Source organism: Spodoptera frugiperda, chromosome 6, assembly GCF_023101765.2.
Source record: "Spodoptera frugiperda isolate SF20-4 chromosome 6, AGI-APGP_CSIRO_Sfru_2.0, whole genome shotgun sequence".
NCBI lineage: Eukaryota > Metazoa > Arthropoda > Insecta > Lepidoptera > Noctuidae > Spodoptera > Spodoptera frugiperda.
In genome coordinates this window covers 11,179,361-11,207,229 of record NC_064217.1, presented here as the reverse complement: position 1 = coordinate 11,207,229, position 27,869 = coordinate 11,179,361, and the positions used below count along the sequence as shown (strand labels likewise).

The 27,869-nt window shown below is 35.5% G+C and overlaps 2 protein-coding genes across 11 annotated transcripts in view; both read left to right on the top strand.

Annotated features, from left to right (window-relative positions):
* Nucleotides 1–18,607, top strand: part of LOC118267466 (kinesin light chain) — a 62,025-nt gene extending 43,418 nt beyond the window's left edge. For 3 of the 10 annotated variants that reach the window (XM_050694240.1, XM_050694237.1, XM_050694238.1), the window contains 13 exons: nt 417–619; nt 1,911–2,038; nt 2,428–2,656; nt 3,616–3,749; nt 4,277–4,401; nt 4,837–4,962; nt 5,420–5,498; nt 8,993–9,102; nt 9,484–9,600; nt 11,329–11,340; nt 11,643–11,732; nt 16,364–16,503; nt 17,188–18,607. In XM_050694240.1, the coding sequence (XP_050550197.1) occupies nt 417–619; nt 1,911–2,038; nt 2,428–2,656; nt 3,616–3,749; nt 4,277–4,401; nt 4,837–4,962; nt 5,420–5,498; nt 8,993–9,102; nt 9,484–9,600; nt 11,329–11,340; nt 11,643–11,732; nt 16,364–16,503; nt 17,188–17,263 (1,569 nt within the window). In that variant the 3' untranslated portion in view covers nt 17,264–18,607. Of the gene's footprint in view, nt 1–416; nt 620–1,910; nt 2,039–2,427; nt 2,657–3,615; nt 3,750–4,276; nt 4,402–4,836; nt 4,963–5,419; nt 5,499–8,992; nt 9,103–9,483; nt 9,601–11,328; nt 11,341–11,642; nt 11,733–14,282; nt 15,930–16,363; nt 16,504–17,187 lie in introns of those variants that run through there. The other 7 variants (XM_050694239.1, XM_050694243.1, XM_050694241.1 and 4 more) reach the window with 7 other exon arrangements.
* A 4,913-nt stretch (nt 18,608–23,520) lies between these two features.
* On the top strand, nt 23,521–27,754 carry LOC118267893 (homeobox protein MOX-1). Its single transcript, XM_035582144.2, has 3 exons — nt 23,521–23,837; nt 25,030–25,181; nt 27,586–27,754. Exons 1-3 carry the CDS (start codon nt 23,555–23,557, stop codon nt 27,679–27,681), a joined length of 531 nt encoding a protein of 176 aa, XP_035438037.2. The 5' UTR covers nt 23,521–23,554; the 3' UTR covers nt 27,682–27,754.
* Nucleotides 27,755–27,869: the final 115 nt, after the last annotated feature.

Below are 27,869 nucleotides of genomic sequence, written 5' to 3'. Positions count from 1 at the left end.
CTTTGTACAGATTTACCCCCTACTAAGGGTTGAAAGTGTTTGTGATTTGATGTTGGCTGTGCGTGTGCAATATGTGTGGTTTTATTTGTGAAATGTACAGCACAATAAGGTTGTTTTATCACCATCAAGTTATAGAAAAGACTGTATAAAAGGCAAAATTTTCTCACCATCAACGAGAAATAAATTGGAAATAGAAACCCTCATCATGAGGTGGTATTAGAAATTAATGAATGGAAAGGTCTTGGTATAGTCAGTATAGTATTTATTTAAAGAAATCTTACCTAAAACGTAACGCGCAATTTACACTTTCAGAATGTAAAGTATTACTTACCTGTTTTTGTTGATTTGCATTGCCTCGTCCATTTCAGCATTTTATCTCGCAATCCAATTTTCTCACCAAATCAATTCCCTTCCAGGTGATGATGGCGCTAGCCTCCCACTTACAATCGGTGGAGGCTGAGAAGCAGAAGCTCCGCACGCAGGTGCGGCGGCTGTGCCAGGAGAACGCGTGGCTGCGAGACGAGCTGGCGGCCGCGCAGCAGCACCTGCAGGCCTCCGAGCAGCGCGTGGCGCAGCTCGAGGAGGAGAACAAACACCTCGACTTCATGGCTTCTATGCGGTGAGCATACCTCTCATAAAAATTCTTAGGGTGTTACCACACCTATCGACCGATAGTCCATCGATGCCATCGATCGAGATCGGTCGATATTGATCGATTAGTGTGGTAGGTTTAATTGATCGACGGATACCGGTCGCCTTACCAATCGATCGACTGCCGGTCGATGGCAGCGGTCGGTAGATTTATTATATTCCGGCTGGAATCTATCGACCGACATCGACCAATTCATTTCACCATCGGTCCATGGTATCTATCGGCTATCCTTCATTGGTGTGATAGAAATTATCGATCGACGTCGACCAATCCATTCTACCATCGACCATCGCTCGATTGGTGTGGTAACATCCATATATCTCTCCGTTCCCACTCCCACCACTTATTAAACTGTGTAATACTTGATGTTAAGCGTTTTCTATTATGATAAATAAAGTTCATTACAAAACAGTAGAAATCCTGTCGAAATCGTGTAGTTAGTAAGATAAACAATACAATCTTTAGAAGTAATGGCCAACTTACAATACATATCTAAATTCCTCATTATTCTAGAGAATAGATTCTCTGCAGGTAGACCTAGCAGTTATTTGTTTAAGAGTTATTTGTGTTTTATTATTACTATAGGCACACGGAAGAGGTAAATTATTTTTCTTTGATTGTTCTAAACAGAACATTCTTAGCAGCCAGTTCATTGACCTTTTGACAATAAGCATTACGGATTTACGATTAAATTCTTTTCATGCTGTGTAAGAATCGTAAAAACAATTTAGGGTTGGCCGGTCGCCAAACTGAAAATCCGTTTTCCCATTTAGGCTGGTGTGTGAAAAATATGAAACCACGTCATTTCGCGGTCTCATAAAATTGGTTTCATTTATAAAAGGGGTGTTGTCGAAACCGTTAATGTCCGGTCACTGAAATAATACTATTGTTTTTATATTTAACATTTTACAGGAACTGAAAAACGATTTAACTAAAATACAGTAAAATGGGATTTCCACCTTAGAGGCAACATCACATTATTTGTGTATTTTTAACAGCAGTTCGTTTCCGGTTCGATTCTTAGGTCACGATAATAAATTGATATTTTGTATTTTTGAAATTGTATAATACTAGCACGATATCTCTGTATTGTGATCTGTGTATAAGCACACCCTATTGAATATTTACTTTTCAACACAACTGGTGAAAGTCGATATTGGTTTCTTTGTGTATCTAATGTAAATCTCTGCCTACTCCATCAAGGATTAAATAGTAACGTGATGGGGTTTTTCACATAAAGGTTGTTATTAATTTCCAGCAAGTACGACAGCGATATAACGGAGGAGTCGGACACGAACCGCAGCGGGCAGAGTGAGAAGAAGCGCGACGATCCCATGGTGGACCTGTTCCCCGATGATGACCACGACGACAACAGGAATAACAAATGTAAGTATACAATGCAATAATATACTAACTTAATACAAAACTAGGAAATAAACAAGGCGTTTCACAAACACAATTGTATAATTTATTCTATAGACTTTAATTACAAAACATAAAAGAATTTAATATTTTGGACAGATTTGTATTTCATGCCATTATCATTAACGTCACGCCTTTTATCCTCGGACGGGTAGGCAGAAGTGCATTTGTACATTACGGCACGTAATGCCACTGTACAATGTACGCCCACTTTTCACCTTTTGTTTTATAAGTCCTACCTTATTATCACTTTAAATAATACACAAATCTACACTAAGAATAAACTGTTAATTAAACTATATCATACATACTGTATAAAACACAAATACACTAAACAAAATATTGTATCGCAGCAATGTCCCCGACGCCTCCGCTGCACTTCGCGCAACAAGTGAACGCGGGCTACGAGATCCCGGCGCGGCTGCGCACGCTGCACAACCTGGTGATCCAGTACGCGTCGCAGGGCCGGTACGAGGTCGCCGTGCCGCTCTGCAAGCAGGCCCTCGAGGACCTGGAGAAGACCTCCGGACATGACCACCCTGATGTCGCCACCATGCTCAATATACTCGCTCTTGTATACAGGTAACGTTTTGGCTGTAATTAATGCTGGGAATTTAGATTCTAAGATGTACCATCATAATACCATACAATCATCATTTTCCAATTCCGTTAAAAAATAGACAGAATAATAATAATATTTTTTTTTTTTTTAACTGACATGACACTAACACTATCATTAGAACTTGAGACGGAATATTTACCAAGTTTATTTATGTTGGAAACTCATCGGCATAAATAAACTAGTTCAAGTTCTATTGATAGAACAATAATTTTATTTCACTAATGATAGTAAATTGTTTCTATTCATGTAATTGCTACTTTCAGCAAATGGTTTAAACAAACAATTTCATATAAGAAAAGAATAGTCTGTGTCCATACTTGACCGTATTTTGCTAATAAAAAGCTATGTATGAGTATTGGAAAAAGTTTACAAGTAAAAAATGAACTTAATAAGAAGGCCGGAAAGTATAGCGACGGGTTGACTGTACCTTAACGATAACCTTATCAGTTTATTCAACTTGCGATAGTCGATGAAGTAATCAGGGATCACAAAACTCATTGGAGAAATGGTGATTGGCTAATATTAAATATCAAGTTATCAATCGCTTGCTGTACAAGCAGCTTGCTGTATCAAGGAACTCAGAGTTGAAAATAGGAAATGAGGAATATGTGTGCATTTCTATCTTATTTCTATTTTTATTTGTTTAGTCTTTCTGTTATTGAAAGTAGACAATAAGATAAGATATCAGATAAGAGGGTTTGATGTTAAAGGCAATATTCATTAAAAAATATTTTCAATGCATTAGACATAAGTGACGAATCTGTGCACAATAGTAAGAAATGATAGTAATCGTAGAGATCTCGTAAAGATAACAGAAGTAACTAATTAATCACTTATTTAAGTCTTGAATAAAATCTTTTGTTTTTGATGTAGTTTTTATAAAGGCGAATGTTAATTTCATACCTACCTTCGTCTCCAGAGACCAGAACAAGTACAAGGAGGCTGCCAACCTGCTGAACGATGCGCTGTCCATCCGCGAGAAGACGCTCGGAGAGAACCACCCCGCCGTCGCAGCCACGCTCAACAACCTCGCCGTGCTCTACGGCAAGCGAGGTTAGTAACTGTTACATAATTTTTAAATAGTTTAATAAAGGGCGAAGGAAAAATGTAGCGGTTCCGGGCGGGGCGGGCGCGCAAATAATGTGTCGTGAATACGTCGCGGCTCATCGTTCGTTGTGCATCCGTAACGTATTCGTGGCGTGCCCGTTCTGGGCGGGGCGAGTAAGCAGAAAATGCGTCGTGAATACGTCGCGGCTGATCGTTCATTGTGCATCCGTAAAGTGTTCGTGGCGCGCCCGTTTTGCTTTAAAAGCGCCCGCAAACCACTACGGTTCCTTGACCAAAATGACTTGTTGGTAGTGAGCTTTTTAAGGCCATGCATGGGTTATAGACTCTTAAAAATAGTATTTTTTGAATCGTTTATTATCTTACAGATAGATATTTATTTATTAAGTGTCACCAACATAAATACAGCAATATTGCACAATAAAAATAACAGTTACATACAAACTACCTTAGGCTAACTTATATATATTGGCAAGCGTCGTAGATGTTTGTATTTCATTGTTTGTTGTTTGCAGGCAAGTACCGCGAGGCAGAGCCGCTGTGCAAGCGAGCGCTATGTATCCGCGAGGCCGTGCTGGGCAGGGACCACCCCGACGTGGCCAAGCAACTCAACAACCTCGCACTGCTCTGTCAGAACCAGGTACCATATCATACAACCTAATAACCACTACTAAGGAAGGTTTTTACTTAAAAATAATATGGGGATTATGAAAGTTATTAATCTTTCTTTATTTATAGTTTTGTTCTTCTAACGAGCTTGACTGCGAACTTGTACTCTGCACTAATGGTCAAATAATAATCAAATAAATACACGCCCCTGTACCCAAATTTCTTCAAGGCTCCTTTGTCATTGTCGCCGTTTGCTTAACCGTATGCGTATGGGTACGTAGACCTTTGCGAAACACGATGAGTTTCCTATTATAGTGTAGGTTACCGTTAATCTCTCCATATCTCTAAAACTTTTCTTCTACCACCTAAAAAGAATTGTAAACACACAATTAATTAGGACAAAATGACAGTACATTCGCATTCCTTGCAGGTGTCCTTTATCTAACCATGCACTCGTTATCCGCAGAATAAATACGAGGAGGTGGAGCAGTACTACCAGCGCGCGCTGGAGATCTACGAGAGCAAACTCGGACCCGACGACCCCAACGTAGCCAAGACCAAGAACAATCTCGCCTCTTGCTATCTCAAACAGGTAAACAAACTCGACTAAATAACAATAGCATCTCAAACAAAAATCAACTATACTACTCTAGGAATAGGGTCAAATATTTCTGACTTTCTGTCAATAATCAAGATCGATCCAAATATTTTAGATTAAAATCGGTTAGTGCCGAGTCTTTACGCGACCCCTTCGGGCACGAAAATTAAAAATATTACTATGATTTTGTGTCTGATATATTTTATTCTGTACTAGACTACATTTCGTAATGTTCAAAATATATTTTGTCACACTTACCATGTGGTATTCGTCGTGTTGTATTGGGATTACTTTAATCCTGGCCTCCAACAAGATCACAAACTCCACACATGACCGCTGTTGTAGTCTGGTTCTGAAAATCAAAATTTCATTGTGTTAAAAAACATTGATTGCTTACATTCAGAGTATAGTAGTTGGTATACAACTAACTGATTTTATTTTTATATTTCAGGGCAAGTACAAGGAAGCAGAAACGTTATACAAACAGGTGCTGACCCGGGCACACGAGCGGGAATTCGGAACTATCGACGGTGAGTTTTAATAAATAAAACCTATTACATCTTACACCACATAACTTAAGCCGTGATTAAGATACTTATTTAATGTAGCAAACACGTCTCTTTGTCTATTGAAGTTTGAAAACAATAAGAGACGGCGTTGCTTAGGCATGTATCAAGTAGACTACTTCGAACATAAGCTATTATTCCACTGTTTAATAGGAACTTCTAAACGTTTAAACAAAATGGTACTAATATTTCTTTTATTTCTTCTTTCTTTCTTGTAGTTTATCTAAGGTGTTAAAATATTAAACATCACAGTGGAATAATGGTATCAATGTTTGAATGGTTCCTTTAATATTTTTTTAGTTCTAGCATGAAGGTTATTTTGAAAGTTAATTTTTATTTATTAGATAAATATATTATGTTTAATTTGGATACATAACTTTATCTTGCTATTGACCTGCCTGTAAATTGACTTTATATTTTGTTTTACCATTTCAGAGTATATAGCATCATTAAAAAAACCTAATAAAAAATAACAAACAGCTGCACATAGTATATGACAATTTTAAGATAAAACTAACAAAGTTGGCAGAAGATAATATACTACTCCAACATTCCTATAGCATAATATTGAAACTGTTGAAATGGTTCCCATTCTAATATATTTTATTTGCCGAAAGAATGACAAAAAAACAACAGCCCGTGGCTTATCATGCATATAAACCTTCCTTTAGAATCACTATTAAAATCACATCAAAATGCGTTGCGTAGTTTTAAAGATCTAAGCATACAGACAGACAGCAGAAAGCGACTTTGTTTTATTTATTTATTTATACTATGTAGTGATTGGACACTCATCCTACAAATAAGTACAGATATTAAATATATGGCAAAAAATAAGGTTGTTGTATTTTTGTCATTCTTTTGGTGCAATTGGTGAAAGGCTATCTAAATAATAATGAAACCAAAGCACAAAGTGTTGCTGAGTAACAATGTATTATGTAATAAGGTTTATTTTTCTATGGCAATTTCTTTTCCAAGGGAATTTAATTAATTTCTCGACTAAGCTCGAATGTGTAAATAGTAAACAAAAAAATACAAAAACATTGCATGTTTACTTGTTAGTACTTGTTTATATGTATTTTTTTTATTTTGCTATTATTTTGTTGTTTTGTAATTAATTTATTTGTAGATGTTAATTGGATTGAATTGTTTTTCAATTTAATGTAGAAAACATTCGATTTATTTCATAGTTAGTGGAGGCATGCAATTAGTTAGTGAAATTATTTTTATTCGACGCAAAAATTATTTGAAATACAGTTTATATGAAATATTTTTATAGCAATTTAGTCTCGATTTATATTCCAATTGTTTGCGTCTAGTAAAAATAGATTAATATTTAGATATTTTTCTATGATTTTTTCTTTGTTGTATAGATCTCTTTATATGCATTTGTCTTAGACAATATTAGGTTATCTTGTAGACGCTTTATAATTCTACGTCTTGCCATTAAAGATATAAAGAAAAAAAAAAATGGTTACTATTAGTTTGTAAAGCTAAAAGCTTCTTGCGTGATAGGCATAATATAATATTACATACATAAATTAATTAATGTTTCATGGCTAAATCATGTAACTGTTTGAAAAGGTAGTTCGACCAGATTACAACTCATGACTATGAGCCCCCTCATGGCTTGAAATGAGTCGAGTTACCTCGTCACGTGATTAAGCCTTAAAACAATTAATTTTATATGTATTTTAGTATGTTTACTGTTACATACATAGTTTCTTTTCTTGTCTGTGAATGTGCAACGTCACAGTATCAAGAATTGTTTTTTTTTTCATCCAATTTGACAATCTCTGTTGCCTTTGCTGAGTACCAAGGGAATTTCGACGATTGGATAGTTTCCATACTTAGTTTTTGACTTGCCTTACAATGCTTTATTAGTTATATTTTTTATTTAGTTACTTTTTATTTTGTCTTATTTAGTCTTCCTTGACATGAATATGATGTCAATATTATTTTTTCTCTTTTTACTTCTTTCTCTGTGATTTAGAATTGTAATGTCTAATGAGAACGTCTTAAATCTATTTTATTTGCAATAGAAATGCAACCTTAATTCCGTGCAATATAATCTAAAATTAGAGTAACACCAAATAAGCAATTTTTGATGCTATTGCAAAAGCTACTAAAACTAATTTAGAATACATTTATGTCTCAAGAACTAAATGATTTATTTATGCACAACATTTCATTATATTTCATTTCTTGCCGCCGCACTCAAAGACATTTAATGGTGACTTAACCCAGTCCTTAGCAAATGTTTTACTAAGGAATAGTTTAACTAATCATTAAATGTCTCTGAGTACGGTACTTAGCTAAATATATTCATTTAAGTTTTGAAGTAAAGTAAGCAATAAACATTGTGAATATTTTAGTATATGATATTATATACTAAAGTTACTCTTTTTCGTATAATACGCATGGAAAATATACAAAAAATATCACATTTTTAGTATATGAATTTAAAAAACCAAAATAAGAAATAGATTTCTATAAAAATCTAGATGCCAAATAATTGCCCGTATTACCAAATGTATCGAGGCTCTGATTTATTATGTAGTGTGCAATAATTTTATATAAACAATATATTTATTTATATTAAATGAAAATCGTAAAATGTTTTGTTTATTTTGTCATATTATTATTTTTTGAGTGTACGGACAATAAGAAGCTATCTGTCATAGTGCCTTACTCAGAGATATTAAATGATTACTTAAACTATTCTTTAATAACAATGTTTTGAAAACGTAACCGGTCGGTAAGTCAGAAACATTTAATGATTATTTAACCCAGTCCTTTGCCATTGTTCTCGGAACAAAATCGTTACTAAAGAATAGTTTAAGTTAAACATTAAAAGCTTTTGAGTACGGCAGTGATTGCGGCAGTATGTATAATGTTATAATAATAATGTCATAGTAAGTAACAACGTTAAAAACAAACTTCTTGTTGCTTTAACAAAATACGTACTTATTGTCTCTACACTCGTCCCATCCCTGTAATACCTCAGCAGCCACTAAATATGCCTGCAAGTTGATGTGTTGCCAAGATATTTATACGAAAATATACCTTAGGTGAGTGACACAAGTTCGGATACTGTGTGGCACAGGTAGGAAAGGCAAAGAACATATTTTTTTAATGTAATTTTTTTTATTTTATAATTTCTCTATGTTGGTTTTATTTGTAAACGTCTTTTGCCAGTGTGTCACACCTTCCCGACTTGTGTCACATTTTTATAGAATAAGTTTGGTTTTGGCTTGTATTTTATTAATATGGCTTTTTAATTTGTTATTTTACTTTTCTTCTCTTTCTTAATTGGCCTTAGAGGTTTTGGGAATTAAAATATGTATTGAGTTTTAGGGCTTTAGCGATCTAATTATGTAATGACTTATAATCTGCATTGTTTATGCATAATTTTGTTGTTTTGCTTAGTATTTATTTCTATATAAATATGTTTGCAGGCGACAACAAGCCCATCTGGCAGGTGGCCGAGGAACGCGAGGAGAACAAACACTTGCAGAAGGAAAACGCTCCGTATGGAGAGTATGGAGGCTGGCACAAGGCTGCTAAGGTCAGTTTATTTGTTTAATACTATCCTTAAGGATAAAGAATGTATATAAGAGAGAGATTGTAATGAGAAGGGTAGAAATCTTCCTTAGTGAGCTGTTGGTTAGTGTCATGACATAAATCTTGTATGCGTCAAATAATGTGGACAGTTTATTGCTAATCTATTAGATTTTCCTGTAGTGCATTTTGATGAAACTAAAAACTTTTCTGTATCAAAATAATATTTTAAATGTTTACTTAACTCTACTCAATGTCCCATATTATTATTATTTTTTTGTCGATAAAATTAGATGTAGTACTCAGCCTTAACGGGTTAGGAGTCTCACCCCTATCACATTGTATACATTAGAAAAGGATTCGACTAATTGATGTGGCATGTCTCCAGGTGGACTCCCCAACAGTGACAACGACGCTGAAGAACCTGGGCGCCCTCTACCGGCGCCAGGGCAAGTACGAGGCCGCTGAGACGCTCGAGGACTGCGCGCTCCGCAGCCGGAAGGAGGTAAATACTGCACTCGCTGTAGATAAACAATAAACATCAATATATTACGATAATAAATATAGGGGAAATGTCGCCTACTCATTTTTCTTATATGGGTTAATTTTACATTTACTTCGACTTAGATGAGAATTTTACGAAATACAATAAATAATATTTTGGATACTACTAAGTACTAAGTAAGGTTTTTTAGTTTAATCTTTTCATTCTTAAGCAGTGTGGTTCCTAAGTAGGCAACATATTTGATAGAGGGTATAGGGAGGGATAATTATTTACACATTTAACACTGTGTGAGTTTGTATGCACGAGTGTCAGTTTTTCAGGGTTTGTTATTAATGTTAACTTTCTTACACTACCAGTGAATAATGTAGCACTTTATTATTACACTAGCTTTCCGCCCGCGGCTTCGCCCACGTGTAATTCGGTTATATATAGCGTTTTTTAATGATCTCGACAGGGCTTTTTCTTCCACAGGCTGAAATCTTGTTACAACTGGAATTAAATATAGCCTGTGTTACTCAGGGATGATGTAGCTTTCTAATGGTGAATGTTTGAAATCGATTCAGTAGTTTCGGAGTTTATCGATTACATGTGTAAACAAACAAACATAATAAAAATAAAAAGATAATAAAAAGTAAATCTCATTAACGTTAAGAATTTAGGTGAAAATGGATGCGGACAAATTTCGTCTCTTCACTTGTTTCCTTTTAGCTGTTTGTATGGGTAGTGTTAACACAAAATAGGGATTTAAAGGCGTGATGTTATTAATGTTATGCATGTATGTACATAATTATGTATGTTAAAGAGACGACTGAAAGTTGTCATACAAAGTCTTTTTTTTTAAGGATGGGAAATCATCAAATGACCTCTCCCGCTCTGGGTGGAACGGAAGGGAGTGTCAGACTTTTACTGACTAAAACCCACCTCGTTCCTTCAGTTGCCCTTTGCGTTCCGGGGCTACGGTATCTCGTTAGAACTTTCCCGCAGCCCCGGCTCAGTTTATCCCGTTTCCCCCCTTGGGGGTTGACATTTCAAAAATCCCTTCTTAGTGCTCACTTATGTTACTAAAGGAACCTCTGTTCAAAATCTCAGACTCCTATACCGAGCGGTTTCGGCTGTGCGTTAATAAATCAGTCACCCAATCGCACCCCTAAATCACGATTGGAGGGTAGTTTGAAAAAACTTATAATGTCAAACATATTTACTTGCCTATGTACGTGTTCATGCCAAGTTTCAAGTTTATAAACCCAAGGAATAAGATTTTTCATAGAAACGTTTTTACCCCTTTTCCCCCCTTGGGGGTTGAATTTCCAAAAATCCTTTCTTAGTGCTCCCCTACATATCCCAAGGAACCTACATTCCAAATTTCAGCTGTCTACGACCAGTAGTTTCGACTGTGCGTTGTCTGTCAGTCAGTCACTCAGTAACGGAAGAGTTTTATATATATAGATTATAATATTTAGCTAATCTATTTCTAGGAAAGCTAAAGTATATTTTATATAATAACTATTTATTTATACGATTTTTCTTATCTTCACTATTTGATATGCTTACAACACGCACACAAGTAATGGACATACACATTGCCTAGTTTATGCCGTCATTTACTGGACAATGTGTGAAATATTTAACTATCTAGTCCGTTACATATAAGTATATATTTATAAAGTATAGTATTATAACATATAGCACAATTTAACGTACAAATAATTCATTTTGCACGCTGCCTAGCACGTACAGCAAGTAAGTCACGAACAAAAGCTAATTAACAACTGACCGCTTACAAAATTGAAGATTTTTCAGGTGGCTGATAATTGGCGAAATGATTTTTGTTTTCAAAATTATTCATTTATCAATGAGTTGTATAGGAATTCGTTACGTAAACCTAAATTTGATATTTCAAGTTTTAAATTATAGAATTGATCCTATATAATGTTTTTATCGAATTTTAAAAATGTTCAATGTCCATTTTGGATATGAGAGAAACGTAGTATATAACAACTTTAAAAGTAAAAACTTGAGCTAATGGAGATTGGCACGTGTAGGCTTTGGACATCGTGAAGCAGTCGCGGGCTCGGGGCGGGCGGCACGGCAGCCGCGACGCCATGGAACCGCACCAAGACCATCACGACGAGGTCAGCCCCAGCGGCCCACTACCTGCCTCGTAGGCACCGGCCTTGCTTTACTTGCTTAGGGGGCGTTCAAGTATTACGTAACGCAATTTGGGGGGAGGGGGGGTCTCGTCAAACGTTACGATGCGTTACAAGGGCGGGAGGGGGTCTTCCTTACAACACGTTACGTAACATTGTTTTTCTTAAATACAAAATTAGGGTTTAAGGTCTTAAATACAAAGTTTATAAAAAATAAACAAAATACGCAGGTGTTGCGGATTGAAAATCTCTTGTTTTATTTAGTATTATTACCGCAAAGCCAATTAAAAGTATACCAAGGATAAAAACTATAACATAACTTTTTGCAACTTTAGGGTAAAAATGTTCACTTGAGTGTTACGTAACGTTTAGAGAGGGGGGGGGGTACAGAAAAAACGTTACGCTGCGTTACAAGGGGGGAGGGGAGGTCAAAAATCTTCAAAAATTGCGTTACGTAATACTTGAACGCTCCCTTACTCACTGGGCGGGGTAGGGGCACGGACTGGAATACTGCACTTAGATAACGCGATGATTTGTCCTTGTGGTTGTCTTGTCGATATTTCGCTAACTCGCTCGTGTTTGATACGTTGGCGCAGACTGTTCGTGCTGTTTTGTCACGTGGTGATGATGTTGCTTTTGCGTTTCAGTTGCGTTACGTGTTATAGAAATTCGAAGTTAAGTTATGAGAAGCGAATATAAATGTGATCAATTTTGTCAACGGGTAACTAAAGAACAGAATTTTAACAGAAATGGATGCAATAGCTTCTCAAAACAGAACTTCAGATTTCTATAATACATTGTATAGTTCCAGTTTCTGGTAGCTTTATTTCGAATAGACTTTCCATTACTTGTCAAAAGTCCTTAATGACTCATAAAAAGCTACCAAAAACTTAAAATTATACATAGTCTAAACATTGTTCGTTCTGAGGGTCAATTATAGCATGAAAAGTACAATTCACTTACGTTATGAGACCAAGCCACCTGTTCACTGATTGGTTGGGTACAAATGGTACAATGCACTGGGCTGGCAATGTTGTATCGTCTCGCACATCACGGCATTATTTGCAGCTTATTACGGCGCATGTCCAGCGGAGATTTTGCACTTAATCAACCTGCGGGAGACATAGGTTAGTCGTTACATGGGCTGGTATAAACTGATAGGCCGTAGATACATATTGTTGTTCACCGACAAAGACATAAAGTTATATGACAGATAGTTCATACAAATTACGTTCTTAATTCAGCTTTATTTGGGACATAGCGGCTATCCAGACATTCTGGAACAGGCCCTTAATGTATTTTCTGTTATCTAACTAGATTCTCAAAAGTTTTTACCACAGAATAGTTTGTTTTAAAGCGGAATGGAGTTTCAAAACTTCACAAAGGGTTTGAATATAACTGCAGATTAGAGTGGGATGTATGTAAAGTACAGTTTTATAATTAGCCAATTATTAGGACTGCAAGAAAACAATCAATATTTCAGTTTATAACTGAATTATGCCAGAGGGGCTTACTCTTGAATCCAATTCCTATCAATCGACATTGATATTGTGATATTTCGTACTAGAGCTGCGACACTAGCTCCCATTGCATCCGTATTGCGTGGATACTGAATGAACTAAATTGGTATTGACTTTGGCTTCATATTCCGTTTTCTGAATGCAAATAGCTAAACAGCTTCGAATGGGGTTATATTTATATAGTTGTGACATTGAATAATGACTAAGATTTTATTGGATTGAAATTGCATTGACATTGAAATAGGTTTCAAGAGTAAGCCCATAGATTCGTTCTGTCGTAATCACGATATTTTTTAAATAATTACGGGTAACTTTGCTAGTCTTATTAAATAAATTTCGATAGGATATTAGAGTGATATTACAATTATGTTCCCGGCCACCTTTCATTCGCTCATTCAACTCATTACATGTTGTGACTCATTGGGCAGCGTTGCAAATACATGGAAGCTTTACCTACTCATTATTTACATTATTTCATACATTTTATGTTATGTGTTGTTTATGTATTGTTTATATTTTTGTTTGGTTTATATTATAAGTACTTTACACTTTATTTTCGGGTGGGATTGTTTCTTGTTCTATTATTTTTCTGTTATTGCACTTCATTCTTTACTATGAAAGTGTGGGAATATGATTTTTATATATTGATTTGAGTCATCACTTATTTAACAACTAAAAAAGTACCAATTAAAGCTTAAGATTTTTTACGAGATACGTTCGAAACAACTCTTCTGGTGCTCTTTGAATTATCACAACACGGTGCTTTAAAGGATATCATTATATTAACTCAAGTATCCAAACAGAAATAATGAATTTAAGACTAGACAGATGTCTAGCAGAGTTAAGATGGACTCAATGAAAGTTAAATTCATTACAATAGTACTATCACCCACTTTCATAGCACACACAAGTTGGGGTAAACACACATTCCTTTAGCTTCTTACATACACACGAAACACGTTAATTTTTTATTTGCACATTTTATTATTTTGTTTTGTTTGTTTTTCCGTTATAGGGCGCGAACCAAGCGAGCGAACCACGCATGAACCTTAAGTCAAAGCTGTTCAATGCGCTAGGCATCAACACTGGGAGCAATCCGCCGCACCAGTAGCCACTATCCACCAGCCACGTAGAACTACACTAGATATAAGTTGTCACTCGCTTCACGCACGTGGTCCTTGCTAACTGTTGCGAGGGTGGGCAGTGGAGTTCTAGATGTTAACTGGACTATTTCATTGAGATTATGATAGTAGTATCATTGACTTTTTGAGATTAGAAAGTATAACATACAAGTTGTCCATTAAACGGATGCTATCCAAAAATGTCCAGTTAACTTGGTGCACCAGAACACCACTGCCTACACCCCGCACATGAATGTCCGCTCACTATAAAGGATCAAGTGCGTCCCACACTTAATTTGCCGACATTTTGAATTTCTTGTCCAACAAAAAATGCAATCTTCACAATGGCCTAAGCCAAGTTTTATTCAAATAAAAGCATTTTATATAACAACAAGTTCAAAATGTTCGTGTAGTAGCTTAGTATTATTTATTAGCATGCGATATAATTTTAGTAAAAATAAAAGATTTTCAAAAAAATTAATAAAAAAAATATAAATTACAAATGATCGTGTGATAGGAGCATGCCAGTGAGCCGTCCCGCTGTAGTATACAATATTATATTCATACATAAAGTATCCAGACGGCGCGTGTTTGCTGTTTTATATGGTGACGCTAAGTCATTTGTTGCTGTAGTACCTTTTATGTAACCAACTCACAAGTATTACATCGGTAACTATAACAATGGTGCATTTTTCACATACCGTGCTATCATGTGAATTCTAGTGAAAAAGTATTAAGCTCACGTTGGTTACATAAAATGTACTACAATTATATTATGAGAATTTATAAGCTGAATTTTGCATTTAATAAATCATTGAAATATTTATATAAATATCATTATTATTATCTACATATTTTTATTTTATTAATAATTAATTTGCGCATGTTTAAACAACGATTTTATTCGCTTACAATATCAATTTTAATTTACTGATTGTATGTTTATCGATGTGTCTTCTTTGTCAAGAAGAATGCATGAATGTCAATTTTATTATTGTGAGCGTCTGGCTTCACTCAACCTAGGGAAAGCGTAGTTTTCAAACACAATCTTAGGGTAAATCTAGTTTTAATTCATTTAATAATAATAATATGTATACCCATGCTATATGGGAATGTACGCAACGTATTTTTACGCGGGATATTTGCGGAGTCAATGTCATGAACATTGATCACAAACGGTTGAGTCGAGCCGTGTCATCTGTCTACAGTCATGTGTTGTCACCGTCATCAGTAATTTTATGCTTAACTTTCATTCCAGTGTTAGCGTATATCGATCTAAGCTTTATGTGAGAGTAGGTAATATAATTATTATTATAGTATTTTTATATACACTGAATTTCTTTTAAACTATGGGGGTGCTTGAAATGTGGATTATTTTTATGTACATTAGATTACAATATCGGCATAACGTTAACAGTTTTTTCAAAGAATCTCCCTCTAATAACCGCCACGTCACAGCATTGAGAATTATTTTTTTATTGTCTCGATACGTCGAATGATAATTATAAAAATTGTTAATAAATATAATTTATGTAACATTATTTTTGGTTTTATTTATTTTTATTTCGGATGAAGGTGAGTCTACAGTGTTATGCAATTTATAGCCCACGAACGCAAACATGACGCATGACAAACGAACGAACAGAATACACAGACACTTTGTTTATAACGGCTTTTGCTGTTAGAGTAGATGCATGGTGGCATCTCATTCACTGTTATTTAATGTTTTGTAACCCCATTACATCACTTCTGTCCTACATACTAGTTACCCACACTTCTGTCATGTAGTTTCATTTCCCGCCATATCTGTTTTGATGTTCCTGACAAAGGTATATGATTCATACAGCCTAATTACTAAACTCCTTTCTTTTTCAAAATAATAAATAAGATCCTATCAAAGACAAAACGTACCATCAACAATATCTTCATATTATTTTGAACAAAATGGAGTGTAAATTGCATAACACGGGGGCAGGAATGCGCGGTGTCTCGCAGCGCCAGTTTCTCGAAACTGCGCGAGTCGTTGAGGCGGTCCTCCGCGCGACTGTTCAGTCGGCTCGCGGGCCGACACTCCGCCCACCTGCCAACCGACGTAGACTTCACTGACCCTGAAAGGTAACAACGCCACAATGCAGCCACCATGATGACAACTTATAAAAACTACAAAATATTCAAAATTATCCCTCTCAAAATTTATAAAGAATGATCTACATGCCAGTATTGTGATAAAACTGGACTCTTAAATGTTTTTGTAAAATAAGATCTTCGCAAGCTGAGCTAAACATGCTTGCTACTGCCTCTGCTTACAATTTGGCTTAATATTTTCCTATGGTGTGTGGTATTTCTATTCGAAAACTTGCAGAATTATGGATAAGGAGATATTTAATTACTATCAGGTAATTGTGATTTGTTATTTTGCACAGTACAGTGTGTTGCACTGATGTCATCATTTGCAAACACTACAAAAAGCAATAAGTATCTTTCAAATTAACCAAATACATATCTAATAATGCACTCGAATTTTTACTTGAAATCAATCTACATGTTGCCTGCAGATGTCGCTAATTTCTTCATTTTTAATTATTTCATAATATCCAAAGTTTAATTTTCTTAATATTCATTTCATTTTGGTACCCGTTTTCTGTTCTCCAAATATGATTTATGAGAAATAAATAAAATAACAACTAACGCATTAATGGAATACATTTGAACAGCCCTATTGTGTGTTTAAAAGCAAAATTAACTGTCATCTTGCTTGTTTTCCTGTGTATATGTATTGATGCTATGTTTTCCTCGCAGCATGAAGCGCGCAAGCTCCCTGTCCGCGCTCAGTAACTCGAGCCCGGCGAGCCCTCGCCACTCTCAGCCGCGGTAGCTGACAGCAGTCGGCAGAACTCAGACCATTATCCGATACACCACCATTACATTCATCAGACTACTGGCGTTACAGTCATGACCTTTGCCTGGTCTCAAATGACTGCATAAAAAAAGGTGCGAGTTCCATGCTCTATGGTTTAAAAAAAGTACGTAGATGTTGATGTTGTTCTATTATGAAAAAAAAAACAAGTTTATGTCGACTTACTAGGTACAATGAGAAAGGAGCGTATCAGAATTTGATTACAAGGAATTTTAAACACTTAGGATAATTAATTTATTAATATTCACGCATACTATGTACTACATAATGTACTTGCTATTTTAAGTTTACTGATCGCCACTACATAGATGCTTACAGTCACGTCCAAACGTATAGGTGCCGGATAGTTTAAATAGAATATTTCTTGTAATTCTGGTAAAATATCTACTATTCAGTAAAACAAAAATACAGTTAGAAAACAGAATTTAACTCTTTAAATATAAAAACAAGTTTCTAGGCTTATGCTCACCTGCATGTTGCATGACTTATTATTTACTTCTAATTAAATTATATCATGATGAAGTAAAAAAAATAATACAATGGTTGCATGTAATAATAAGTAAACAATTTCAGCATTGCAATCGTTAGAGTGGCTTCATTTCTATAGGACTTAGTCGATCCAGGACTTAGTAAGATACCTAGGCATAGTGATTTTTGATAAAAAGCAAGTGATAATGGCGGGAAAGTCTATGACCACTGTAGTTATAGAAAAGGAATTAAAAAAATAAAGAGAATGGGTATTACATAGATAATTAAGATCTTATTTTTAAGCAAGGTGTCTATTTAGCTTTATTTTTACCTAATCAAAGCTTTTACTGACTTTGCATTTCAAATGAAATAGCTTAATTTTGTTTGTAAGTACCTGCTACATTTTGTAAAAGTTGCTCTTGGATAGATAATAAAAAAAAAAACAACAATATTATGAACGTGTGTATAAAAAAAAATCAAGAAAAAAGTAAGTGAATAAACTTTTGGCTAGCAACAGACGGATCACAGAAGGTCGGAATAAATAAACAATATAATTAATCTATTTACAAATGCTAGATATTTTGGTGCATTTATAATAAAAATATGGTGCATTTAGCCAAGGTTTTTATCAATATAAATCTATCTGACCGTCAACTTTAGTTTTTATTTTTCTAATTAGATTTAAGTATGCTTCGACTCTGTAACGTCATCGTGTAATGTGATAAACTTGAAAATGCAAGTACTACGGCTTATGTAATTAATTGACTATTTTTATTGATATCAGACTGTGTTAGCATGACAATCGTTTTCAAATAAAAATCATGTTGACAAGTATCATTTTGTTTCATTGCAACATCCTTATTTCATTAAGGAAACTATCCGCCGCACTCAGAATCATTTAATGGTTACTTAAACCAGTTCTTAGCAATTGTTTTTGTTACAATATCATTATTAAGGAATAGTTTAGGCAGTTAGAGTCTCAGAAGTATCAGGTCTTTAATTTTATGGACTTTTTATCGTCAACCTTATCATCTGAGGCTAGATCACTGTATCATTTAATTATTTCATATTTAAGTTTAAGGGCAAGCTAAACCTGTTAACAGTTTAGCTACTTCATTGTAGTATGTACTAATTTTGAATCCTATAAAGGGGCTGACGGTTTTCTTTTAGGAAAAACATTACTTATAAAATGAAGTTTAAAAAAAAGAAAACATAAGACTACTCATTAGTACTCATTTCAGCTCTTGATATTTTAGCTTAATATTGATCTAGTCACTATTCAACAAGTAATTAGTTTTGTCGAGTCATGACAAGGTTACCACTTACATAAGTCTGACAAACGAGATCTTACCATTTTCTAATTTGAGTTAAACTTACAATATTATTAATATTATTAATATTGTAAGTTTAACTAACCACCGCTTAAAGACATTTAATGATTATTTAAACTATTCCTTAGTAACGATTTTGTTCCGAAAACAATTGCTAAGGACTGGGTTACGTAACCATTAAATGACTGTATGGCGGATAGATCTATCTAAATGGTTTCCTATCTCTCCAAACCTTGCAATAAGGGACAAACCAAATAGGATGGTACTTAGCTACTTATGTACCTAGTAAATAATGACCTAGATATTTGGTCACAGCAATAATCCAGCAGTACGTAGGTACAATGAAACATGTCCGAAATAAGACAACACGCATATAATGAAGTGCCGACTATAAATAAAGAGTGTTATGTGTTTAATCGCGTCTGCTAAGCTCATCAGCAACGCAGCTGACATATTCGGTGGTAGGGGTGTGCTGCTGGAGTTTAACACTTCAACATTTATGTCTTATACACATGTCTTTTTTTTTTTTTGAGGGTGGAAAATCATCCAATGACTTATCCCACTTTGGGCGAGGCGAGAGGGAGTGTCAGACTCTTACTGACTAAAAACCACCCCGTTCCTACTCCTGCCCGTCGAGCCGGAGCCCCGGTAAACCCGCTAGGTAGTCCGCAGCTCCGGGCCCGCTAGATAGTCCGCAGCTCCGGGTATACACATGTCTAATAACTGGCTAGGACTTTTGTGGTAGAGCCATGCTTCGGCATGAATGGAAAATGTGACATCATACGGAAATTATCAGTTAATTAAAATTTATATTCCACAATCCACTACGTGACTACAGTACAAAAAGTACTATTAGTGTACACAAGCCTCAATAGTTTTTCACGTCACAACGTGAAAAACTACACGTTAGATGTGTGCATCTACAGTCTATAACTGGCCACTCCACTGCTGACCAAAGGCCACTTCTCGCCCGGAGAAGGTTTGAGTATTGATCACCACGCTTGCTCAATGCGGGTTAGCGATTTTAATCTTAAGAGAATATGTAAACGATGTTTTTCTTTACAGTTTGTCAGTGGTATATACCTAAATAGTCTTAGAAAGTAGATTTATTTTATTTATTTACAAATTTACATATACAACATTACAGCTTACGCCAATACGTTATACAGCCAAAAGACACGATATACGATAGATACGTATAATTCAATAAAACTCACACATGACGCAGGTCGGTATGTTGCTAACCCGCACTTTCATGCTAGAGTAAGTGGGCAGTCTTAATCCTTCGGACCACCAATAGGTAAGTTACATAATTATTTTAATAAGTGAATAAATAAAGCAAGAAGTTAGTGACTAGGTCTAGCGACACCCCTTATGCTCACAAACAGGACACGAAAAGAAATAGTTGTAGATCATTATTATTGGGTTTTATTGTACACATTTATGTCTCATTTGGTCACCTCCGACTCTGACCAAGTGTATGGTCTGTATGAAACATGAACTCATACATGCATGCATTTGAGAAGCAACAACAACAAGAAGAAGCCTAAAACATTTGAATGGAAAAAGGTCTAAAAAAAACTTCATATATTGGATACCGTGCCATTGCACTGACTCTCCTCTCTACTACAAAATAAAAAAAAAAATTAATGTGTACCTAATACCTCTAAAACTTAGAAAGGTACCTACCTACCACCGCCATGAAAGAGTACGCATTACGCATTTAATTGTTTTCAAGAAATTTATCGACAAATATCAAAGTATCATCGCCTACCAATAATTCGTCGATCCCTATTAGCATAACGAAGTTAAAACAACAGGGGCAGTGACTAACTCGGGAATTGAACTCTGGTCCCTCAACACTGCAGTAAAAAGTAACGTAAGAGTGGTAATAAGTTGCTCATCGTGGACGTATGCGCAGCTGCCAAAATATGACGCGTGGGGTGCGTGCGCGCATAAAGTAAGATATAAGAGTCAATAACTTTTTGTTTGTTTTGTGAGCTGCTGGCTGATGTTTAGAGGTAAATGTATAAAGTATGTACATTTAAATAAGTTATTAGGCAAATTAACGAAAAACGACACTAGGTAAATATTGTGAAGAGTTCTACTAGTTTCGAGTTTACTGACTGTCCACAGTTGGCCCAGCGATGTCGCTCACCACGTCTGCGCACGGTGCTCATGACGAAGAGTTCTTCTGTGACTCGAGACTTAATTGCAGAGCTTTTCTCAGTATATCTTCGTGAATAAACAGTAATTTTTATTTAATTTACTATGCTTCACAATACTTATTATAGTATCTATCCTGCTTATAAAATATCGGAAGCATCTGATAATGTGACCACAACGACTAGTTAAATACATTAGCTATATAATTATATAGGTATGCAATTGCTAAGACACGCAAGTGTCTACCTATAGACTAGACTTACTAGGTCACCAGTCAGGATATCAGCGATACAAAGAATCGGATATTATGAAGCAGGAAGTGCAAGCCATCCATGTAACCAGCTCATCTACCGACTACCGCTACCGCTACATACGGCACCATCCTACAGATGCAACTAGCCGGCCTATTGCTATCATATCTCATCCGGTTTATCGGTACACTAGAACAATAATAATACAATCTAACAACAATAAACTGTCTAAGAAAAAATCGCTTGCAAGAAATCTGTACACATTTCATACTATCCTATCTCACTGAAGGAAAGTGTTGAATCAATTAAAGCTGCTAAAATTAAGTGTAGTATGCAAGATAGTAGAGAACTCCTCAACTTAAAAACGTTTGAGATATTATCTTTATCATAATTGGTAAATAGGCTCTATCCCTTCGGGAATACAAAACGTAACGATATCACGACAACGGTAAATCAACGCAAACGACTATCAACTAAAAACATTTTAACATGCATCGAGTGAACTTGCTAGTTAAAAAAACAAACGTAGTGATGCAAACTAGATACAAATCAACTGCGAACTTATAGAACTATTAAAATTAATCTTAATGAGAAGAAATAGTAATAAAACTTTCATCACAAAACAGTTGTTAATTACCAGCCACCGTGAGAAACGGAGGGCAGAGGGCGGGTTCGATTCCCCGGGGGCTACTACTGCCCCATGTAAACAAGCTGACGTCGGGCTCTCACCTAAATCACTTGATTATCTTAATGATTTGTAAATAGGAAGTATTCGATTAGTATCCGTTACAAGTTATTGAGGAGCTTCTATGCTTAAATATACCGAGTCAGTAGCTGTAGTCGTTAGGAAGATAAACGTAGGTTTAACGTAGGTACTATGAACCGATTGACCATTAATTTTGTTATTAGTCTTAGGTACCGCCCCTAAGACGACCCACTGACCCTTAAGTACGTCTGCTGGAGTGTCACTATACTGCATAATTATTATTACTGTTTGGGGCCCTTTTTTATTTTTTAGTGGGAAGAAAATCATCCAATGACTTTATCCGCCCCTTGGATGAGACAAGAGAGAGTATCAGACTCTTACTGACTAACAGGTACCTACCGAAACTTCCGTGTCTGGTAAGCACCTGTGTCAAGAGGTAGGCAAGGTCTCTCGAGCCACTCAAAGAGAGGATTTACTGCTGCTACAGCAGCCCATGTTTGGGGCCCCCCGTGGCCCGGGGGCCCCGTATAATTGATACGGCAGATACGGCGCTAGCTACGCCCCTGATTACTGCAATCTTCTATAGTATAAAAATAAGTCGGGTTTTCCTTCCTGAAGCTATAACTCCAGAACTCACAAACCGTTTTGCATTTGTTGAAAAGGTCTCGGGCTTCGTGAGGTTTATAGAAAAGAAAATTCAAAAAAAAATCAAGAGAAAAGCAGGGGATAGCAGGGTAAGTCATTGGTGGCGAAACAGAGTTAGCTGGGTCTGCTAGTAGGTACTAAAACTTAGCAAATCTTGGTCTAAAAAACTACCATTCAAAAGAATAAAGTAGATATTCCTTGATCGTAATCATGTACCATTTAAATCATTAATTAGAAAAATAAAAAAGCAATAACAAAAATATAATAACAGCGTTGAAATGACAAAGTAAGAACATTAGCTCACTGTTGAAATGTACAAACCCCGCCCAAACTCCAAGCTCCGCCCAACGTAGCATGCGTGCGCGCATCCACACTAAACGTTCAGGAATTATCCGCTGAAACTCGGGTGTAAGCAGACGTGTGATTTGAGGAACAAACACGAAGTTTTACAAGTGAAAATAATTGTTTTATCAGTGATTTATGTAGAAAAGTTTAAATTATATTTATTCAAAGTTTTGGGATAGCTTTTCCATTAATACGTAAATAGTATTTACCTTAATATAAACGAAATTCAGTGTTACACAATATAGAAAACCATTTTCAAAAATCCCTGTCATCACTCACGATAAAAAACTGACAAATAACCACCAAATAAGAAACAAAATTCTCTCAACAATCACAAATGGATTACCTAAAAACCAACTTCGCTACACAGCCTGAAGAAGCCATAAAGTATCCAGACAGCGTCCAACCCTTGCATTACCAGCCCATCTTCGATCAGGAAGTCAATAGCTCATCAGGCGAGCTCATCCACCCTGGATATCTGCCCTTCTTTTATGACTATAGAGCGGTTGATAGAGGCCTGTGTGAGGCTAGGGAAGCCTGTGATTGGGAGTGGGGGGAGTGGGAGAGCCATATTGTGGTGAAGGAGGAAAGTGAGGAGCAAGGGAGGGCTTTTGTAGAAGGTGAGTTAACTTTTTTCTTATGACGTTATGCTTTGTTATGGAGATGGTGGAGTATCATCTGTTTTGACTGAGAGTGAGGTTTATCTGATGTCGTAGGTACTCTTTCTATTATAAAGCATTACCATATTATAGTCATAATTGTATGCTTGTTTTTCCTGCAGGAAGGCATAACTAATGAATGTCGAGCACATAAAAGGAAGTTTCCTTTTAGATATTTGCACGATAATAAATCGAGATTAAATGCCATTACGAGCATTCTTACTATTTCGGCTAACCCTGTACCTCCCCAACCTTCCTACGATTAGTAGGTACCACTGGGGAAATGATAAGACAGTTCAGTTTTTTAACGTCAGATCGGTACACAGATAATAGACATGCAGTACCACGTAGGCTACTTACCTATCCTACAGACGTACCTACATTATAAACTAGGATGTTTATATCTAGATTCAATTACTGATTGGAAAAATATACCTGACAAATTGTAAACATATATGTATTTTTAAAAGAGTAACGAATGGAGTTTCTTGGTCGTTCCTGTCCATTCAAAGCTACACTCTTTGGTACGAGCTTCACTGACGGACAGACTGACAGACTAGTATTTATTTCTTTCTTTGTTGTAGTTTCAAAAGTACCTAAGTATTTATGGTTTAATTGAAATAACTTTGACTTAGATTATCTATACACACAAATCAGTACCAATAAGTTCGCGATCGTAAATCAAACCTATACAACTACGGCATCAATAAACAGTGCCACCTTCCTGTCACACCTCAGTTTACGAGTGGAAATGTGCGCACACGCAGGATTCGCGACACAAACATAGATCGGTAATAAAGTATAGGTAATGGTAAACAATGCACAGTCGGCGCCGGCGCCGTAACATCTGCTACTCGTTACACAACGGATGCTATTGGCTGTTAATCAGATTAATTAGATATCGTTTTGTAAGATTTCAGACCTAAGCGTATCTAGAGAGTTGTAAACCTAGGTTTCTTTAGGTAATTGAATGTTTATAGATTTGGTGTTGAATTCAACTTTCGGATAGGGTAAAGTATTATTGGGATTTTAATTTCGAAATTCTGGAAATTGCAAAGAACAATTTATTTAGCCCAATTAAAATTCTACGCGGGTTACCCTTCACTGCCTATCCAATATACTACAAAATTCACGAGAAAATATTTTCTAACAGGCACCCAATCTCCTGCAGGCAGTCGCAAAGAGCGGACAGCGTTCACGAAGGCTCAGATTCGAAGCTTGGAAGCGGAGTTCACGCGAGCGAACTATCTGACACGACTGCGTCGGTATGAGATAGCTGTGGCGTTGCATTTAACTGAGAGACAGGTAAACTTAACAGTTCGTATATTATTTTAACTCTTAAGCTTTCCTTAAAATGCTGATATTTTCCACATGCCATTGTAGCCATACTACATAGGATCGTTTCATGGTTATCAAGCTGCTTAATCGAGTCAAGCTTATTATTTAACCTTTTGAACGCCAATGGCATGTATAGATGTCATGCGCAAGCGTGCCCTGTGCGCCACCGACATCTATAGATGCCAAGAAACAGATCACAGAGAAAAACAAAATAAACACATTAAATCATTACTTTCACGTGTTTTATTGATGTATCTTAAGAACTGAATACCCAGTTATTACATAATTGTACACAGTGAACAAAATTGCAATATAGTTATTCTAATATTTGATTGATAAAAACAACTTAAATATCAGCTAAAAAAGCATGTTCTCTCGCGCCAATGGCATGTACCTATACATGCCTACTAGTGATGTAGTGTAATTCAAGTAATATTAAAACTTCAGCTAAATGACTCGCTTATTTTTTGTAATAACTATTAAAAAGTATATATATAACCTTAGTCTCTGAGAAAAAAGGTAAATATACTATATTTTAAACTGAAAAATTCTTGGGTATAATAGCATATTTACTATATTTTCAATATTATCGACATTCCCTTTTCGCCAATCATGCGCATCCCTAGCATACTACCGATATGCAATCCCTTCTGCGCCATTGACATGTATAGATGTCGGACTCGTGACGTCATAAGCGCGTGCCGTGTTTTTAAATGCGGGGAAGTTGCAAAAAATATTTTATCGAGTACCTACATTATAATTGCAAAAATGGCGAGTGAAGAGGTTTATGAAGGCACTGAAGATGATGAGTTTTCTGATTCGGAATCGAAAACCGAAACTGTTGGGTCTACATAGTTGAAACTCTGTAGGTTGATGTATTTCGATAACCGCTATTAGAATTTTGAATAAAAATTCATAAATTTAAAAATTAAAGGGGGCACTCCATACATGGAACTGATTAAAAAAAATTTTTTTTTTCAGCTAACATATCCGTTATGGGTGTCTATGGATAGGTCTTTAATAAAGACATTAAGGTTCCTAAAACCATTTTTCGTCGAAATCAACCGTTTGAAAGTTAGACGCTCCCAAATTGGAAAAATGAGTGTCGGGGGGACACTCATTTTTCCACTTTGGAACAATGAAGAAAAAAGTATTGATATATTTTTTATAGATAATTTAATGATCTACAATTTTAGTCTGAGGTATTTTTCTGATAAAACTTACTGTTTTGCTGAAAATCGCGAAAAACTCATTTTTTTGACATTTGACCTTGAATAATTTTTTTTCCACACACGGGAATGATGGGGAACTTTCAGCTATTGTTTATAATCGTGTTTTGAACAATTGTACCGAAATTCAGCTTGTTGCGAATTTATGTAATTTCACCCTAATATTTTGGTCTAATTTGACCGGACTAATAATAATTATACACAATTGTTGATTTTTTATATATTTTTAAGTTTCACGTGACGGTTTCAATTACAAGGCTGTTAATGAGCATAATAAATAAATACGATAGTTGATTTTTTATATTTTTAAGTTTCATGTGACATTTTACAAATACAAGGCAACTATTTTAAGAATATGAAAGTGTATAAATAATATCACTAAAATCTGTACCTATTTAGCAGTTTTCAAATTTGATTACCTAATACATAAATTAACTCGATAAGTTACATTATTCAGCTACATCCCTAATCATAAACGAGAGATTAAAAAAAATGGATAGTTGCCCGCGCCATTGGCATGTATACATGCCAATGGCGCGTAACTGATAGATAATAGTGCTGTAACTTGCTGCAATTTTATATGTATTTTTGTGTCTCAAAAGGTTGATATTTTATTGATAGTTGCTATTAATGTGGTCTTAAGTTTATTACAGTGGGAGATTAGGTTAAATAAATATTCTTTTTATGTTATAAGCAGTTTATTCAAAAAAATTTCAGACGAAAATTATTACTCACTTTGGTTTATCGATAACATTTTGGAATCCCTAATATTTTCAAGGTTATTTCGTTGAATTTGTGGCTTGGCGTGGAGGGCACAGCGAAGCGTTTATGCTCTGGCGGTCAAAAGGTTAAGTTTCTTATTATAACATAAGAAACAGAAAGTCACACCTTTTAATCGTTGAAAGGGTAGTCAGAAGGCTCAGAGGTTTATATAGATGCTTATACATATACTCACTTTTCAGCAGTTTCTCTGATACTTTACTTGAAACGGGAATTGCACCAAATAACCAATGTTTAAAATAAATAGTAGGAATGGCGTGGTTGTAGAGATCAGCGGTTGAGACAGTTTCAATTGTCTGCAGTGTAAATTGTGTATTGTTTCAAGGGTTTGTGATTTTAGTGTCTGATTTATTTTGTTACAGGTTAAAGTATGGTTTCAGAACAGAAGAATGAAGTGGAAGCGGACTAAGGGCGCGAGCAAACATCAGAAGAAAAAGGACGCCAATAGTAATAATTAGTTTGAATTTTTAAGTATTGTAGTTATTTTTTTATGTCATAGAAAATTTATTTTAAGTCATTTTAACTGTTTTAAATTAGTTTAGTTGACATATATTTTATTTTGTTTTGTGTAAGTAACGTGTATAATAATTGCAAATAATAATAGGTACCATCATTCTTATTTAAATTAGTAAATATGCCATTAATA

Excerpts from the sequence above, each read along its gene's own strand:
- LOC118267893 (XM_035582144.2), top strand. The coding sequence starts at position 23,555 with ATGGATTACCTAAAAACCAACTTCGCTACACAGCCTGAAGAAGCCATA. Across the intron at positions 23,838-25,029 it reads AGGGAGGGCTTTTGTAGAAG|GCACCCAATCTCCTGCAGGC; the intron begins GTGAGTTAACTT and ends ATTTTCTAACAG. Across the intron at positions 25,182-27,585 it reads TGCATTTAACTGAGAGACAG|GTTAAAGTATGGTTTCAGAA; the intron begins GTAAACTTAACA and ends ATTTTGTTACAG.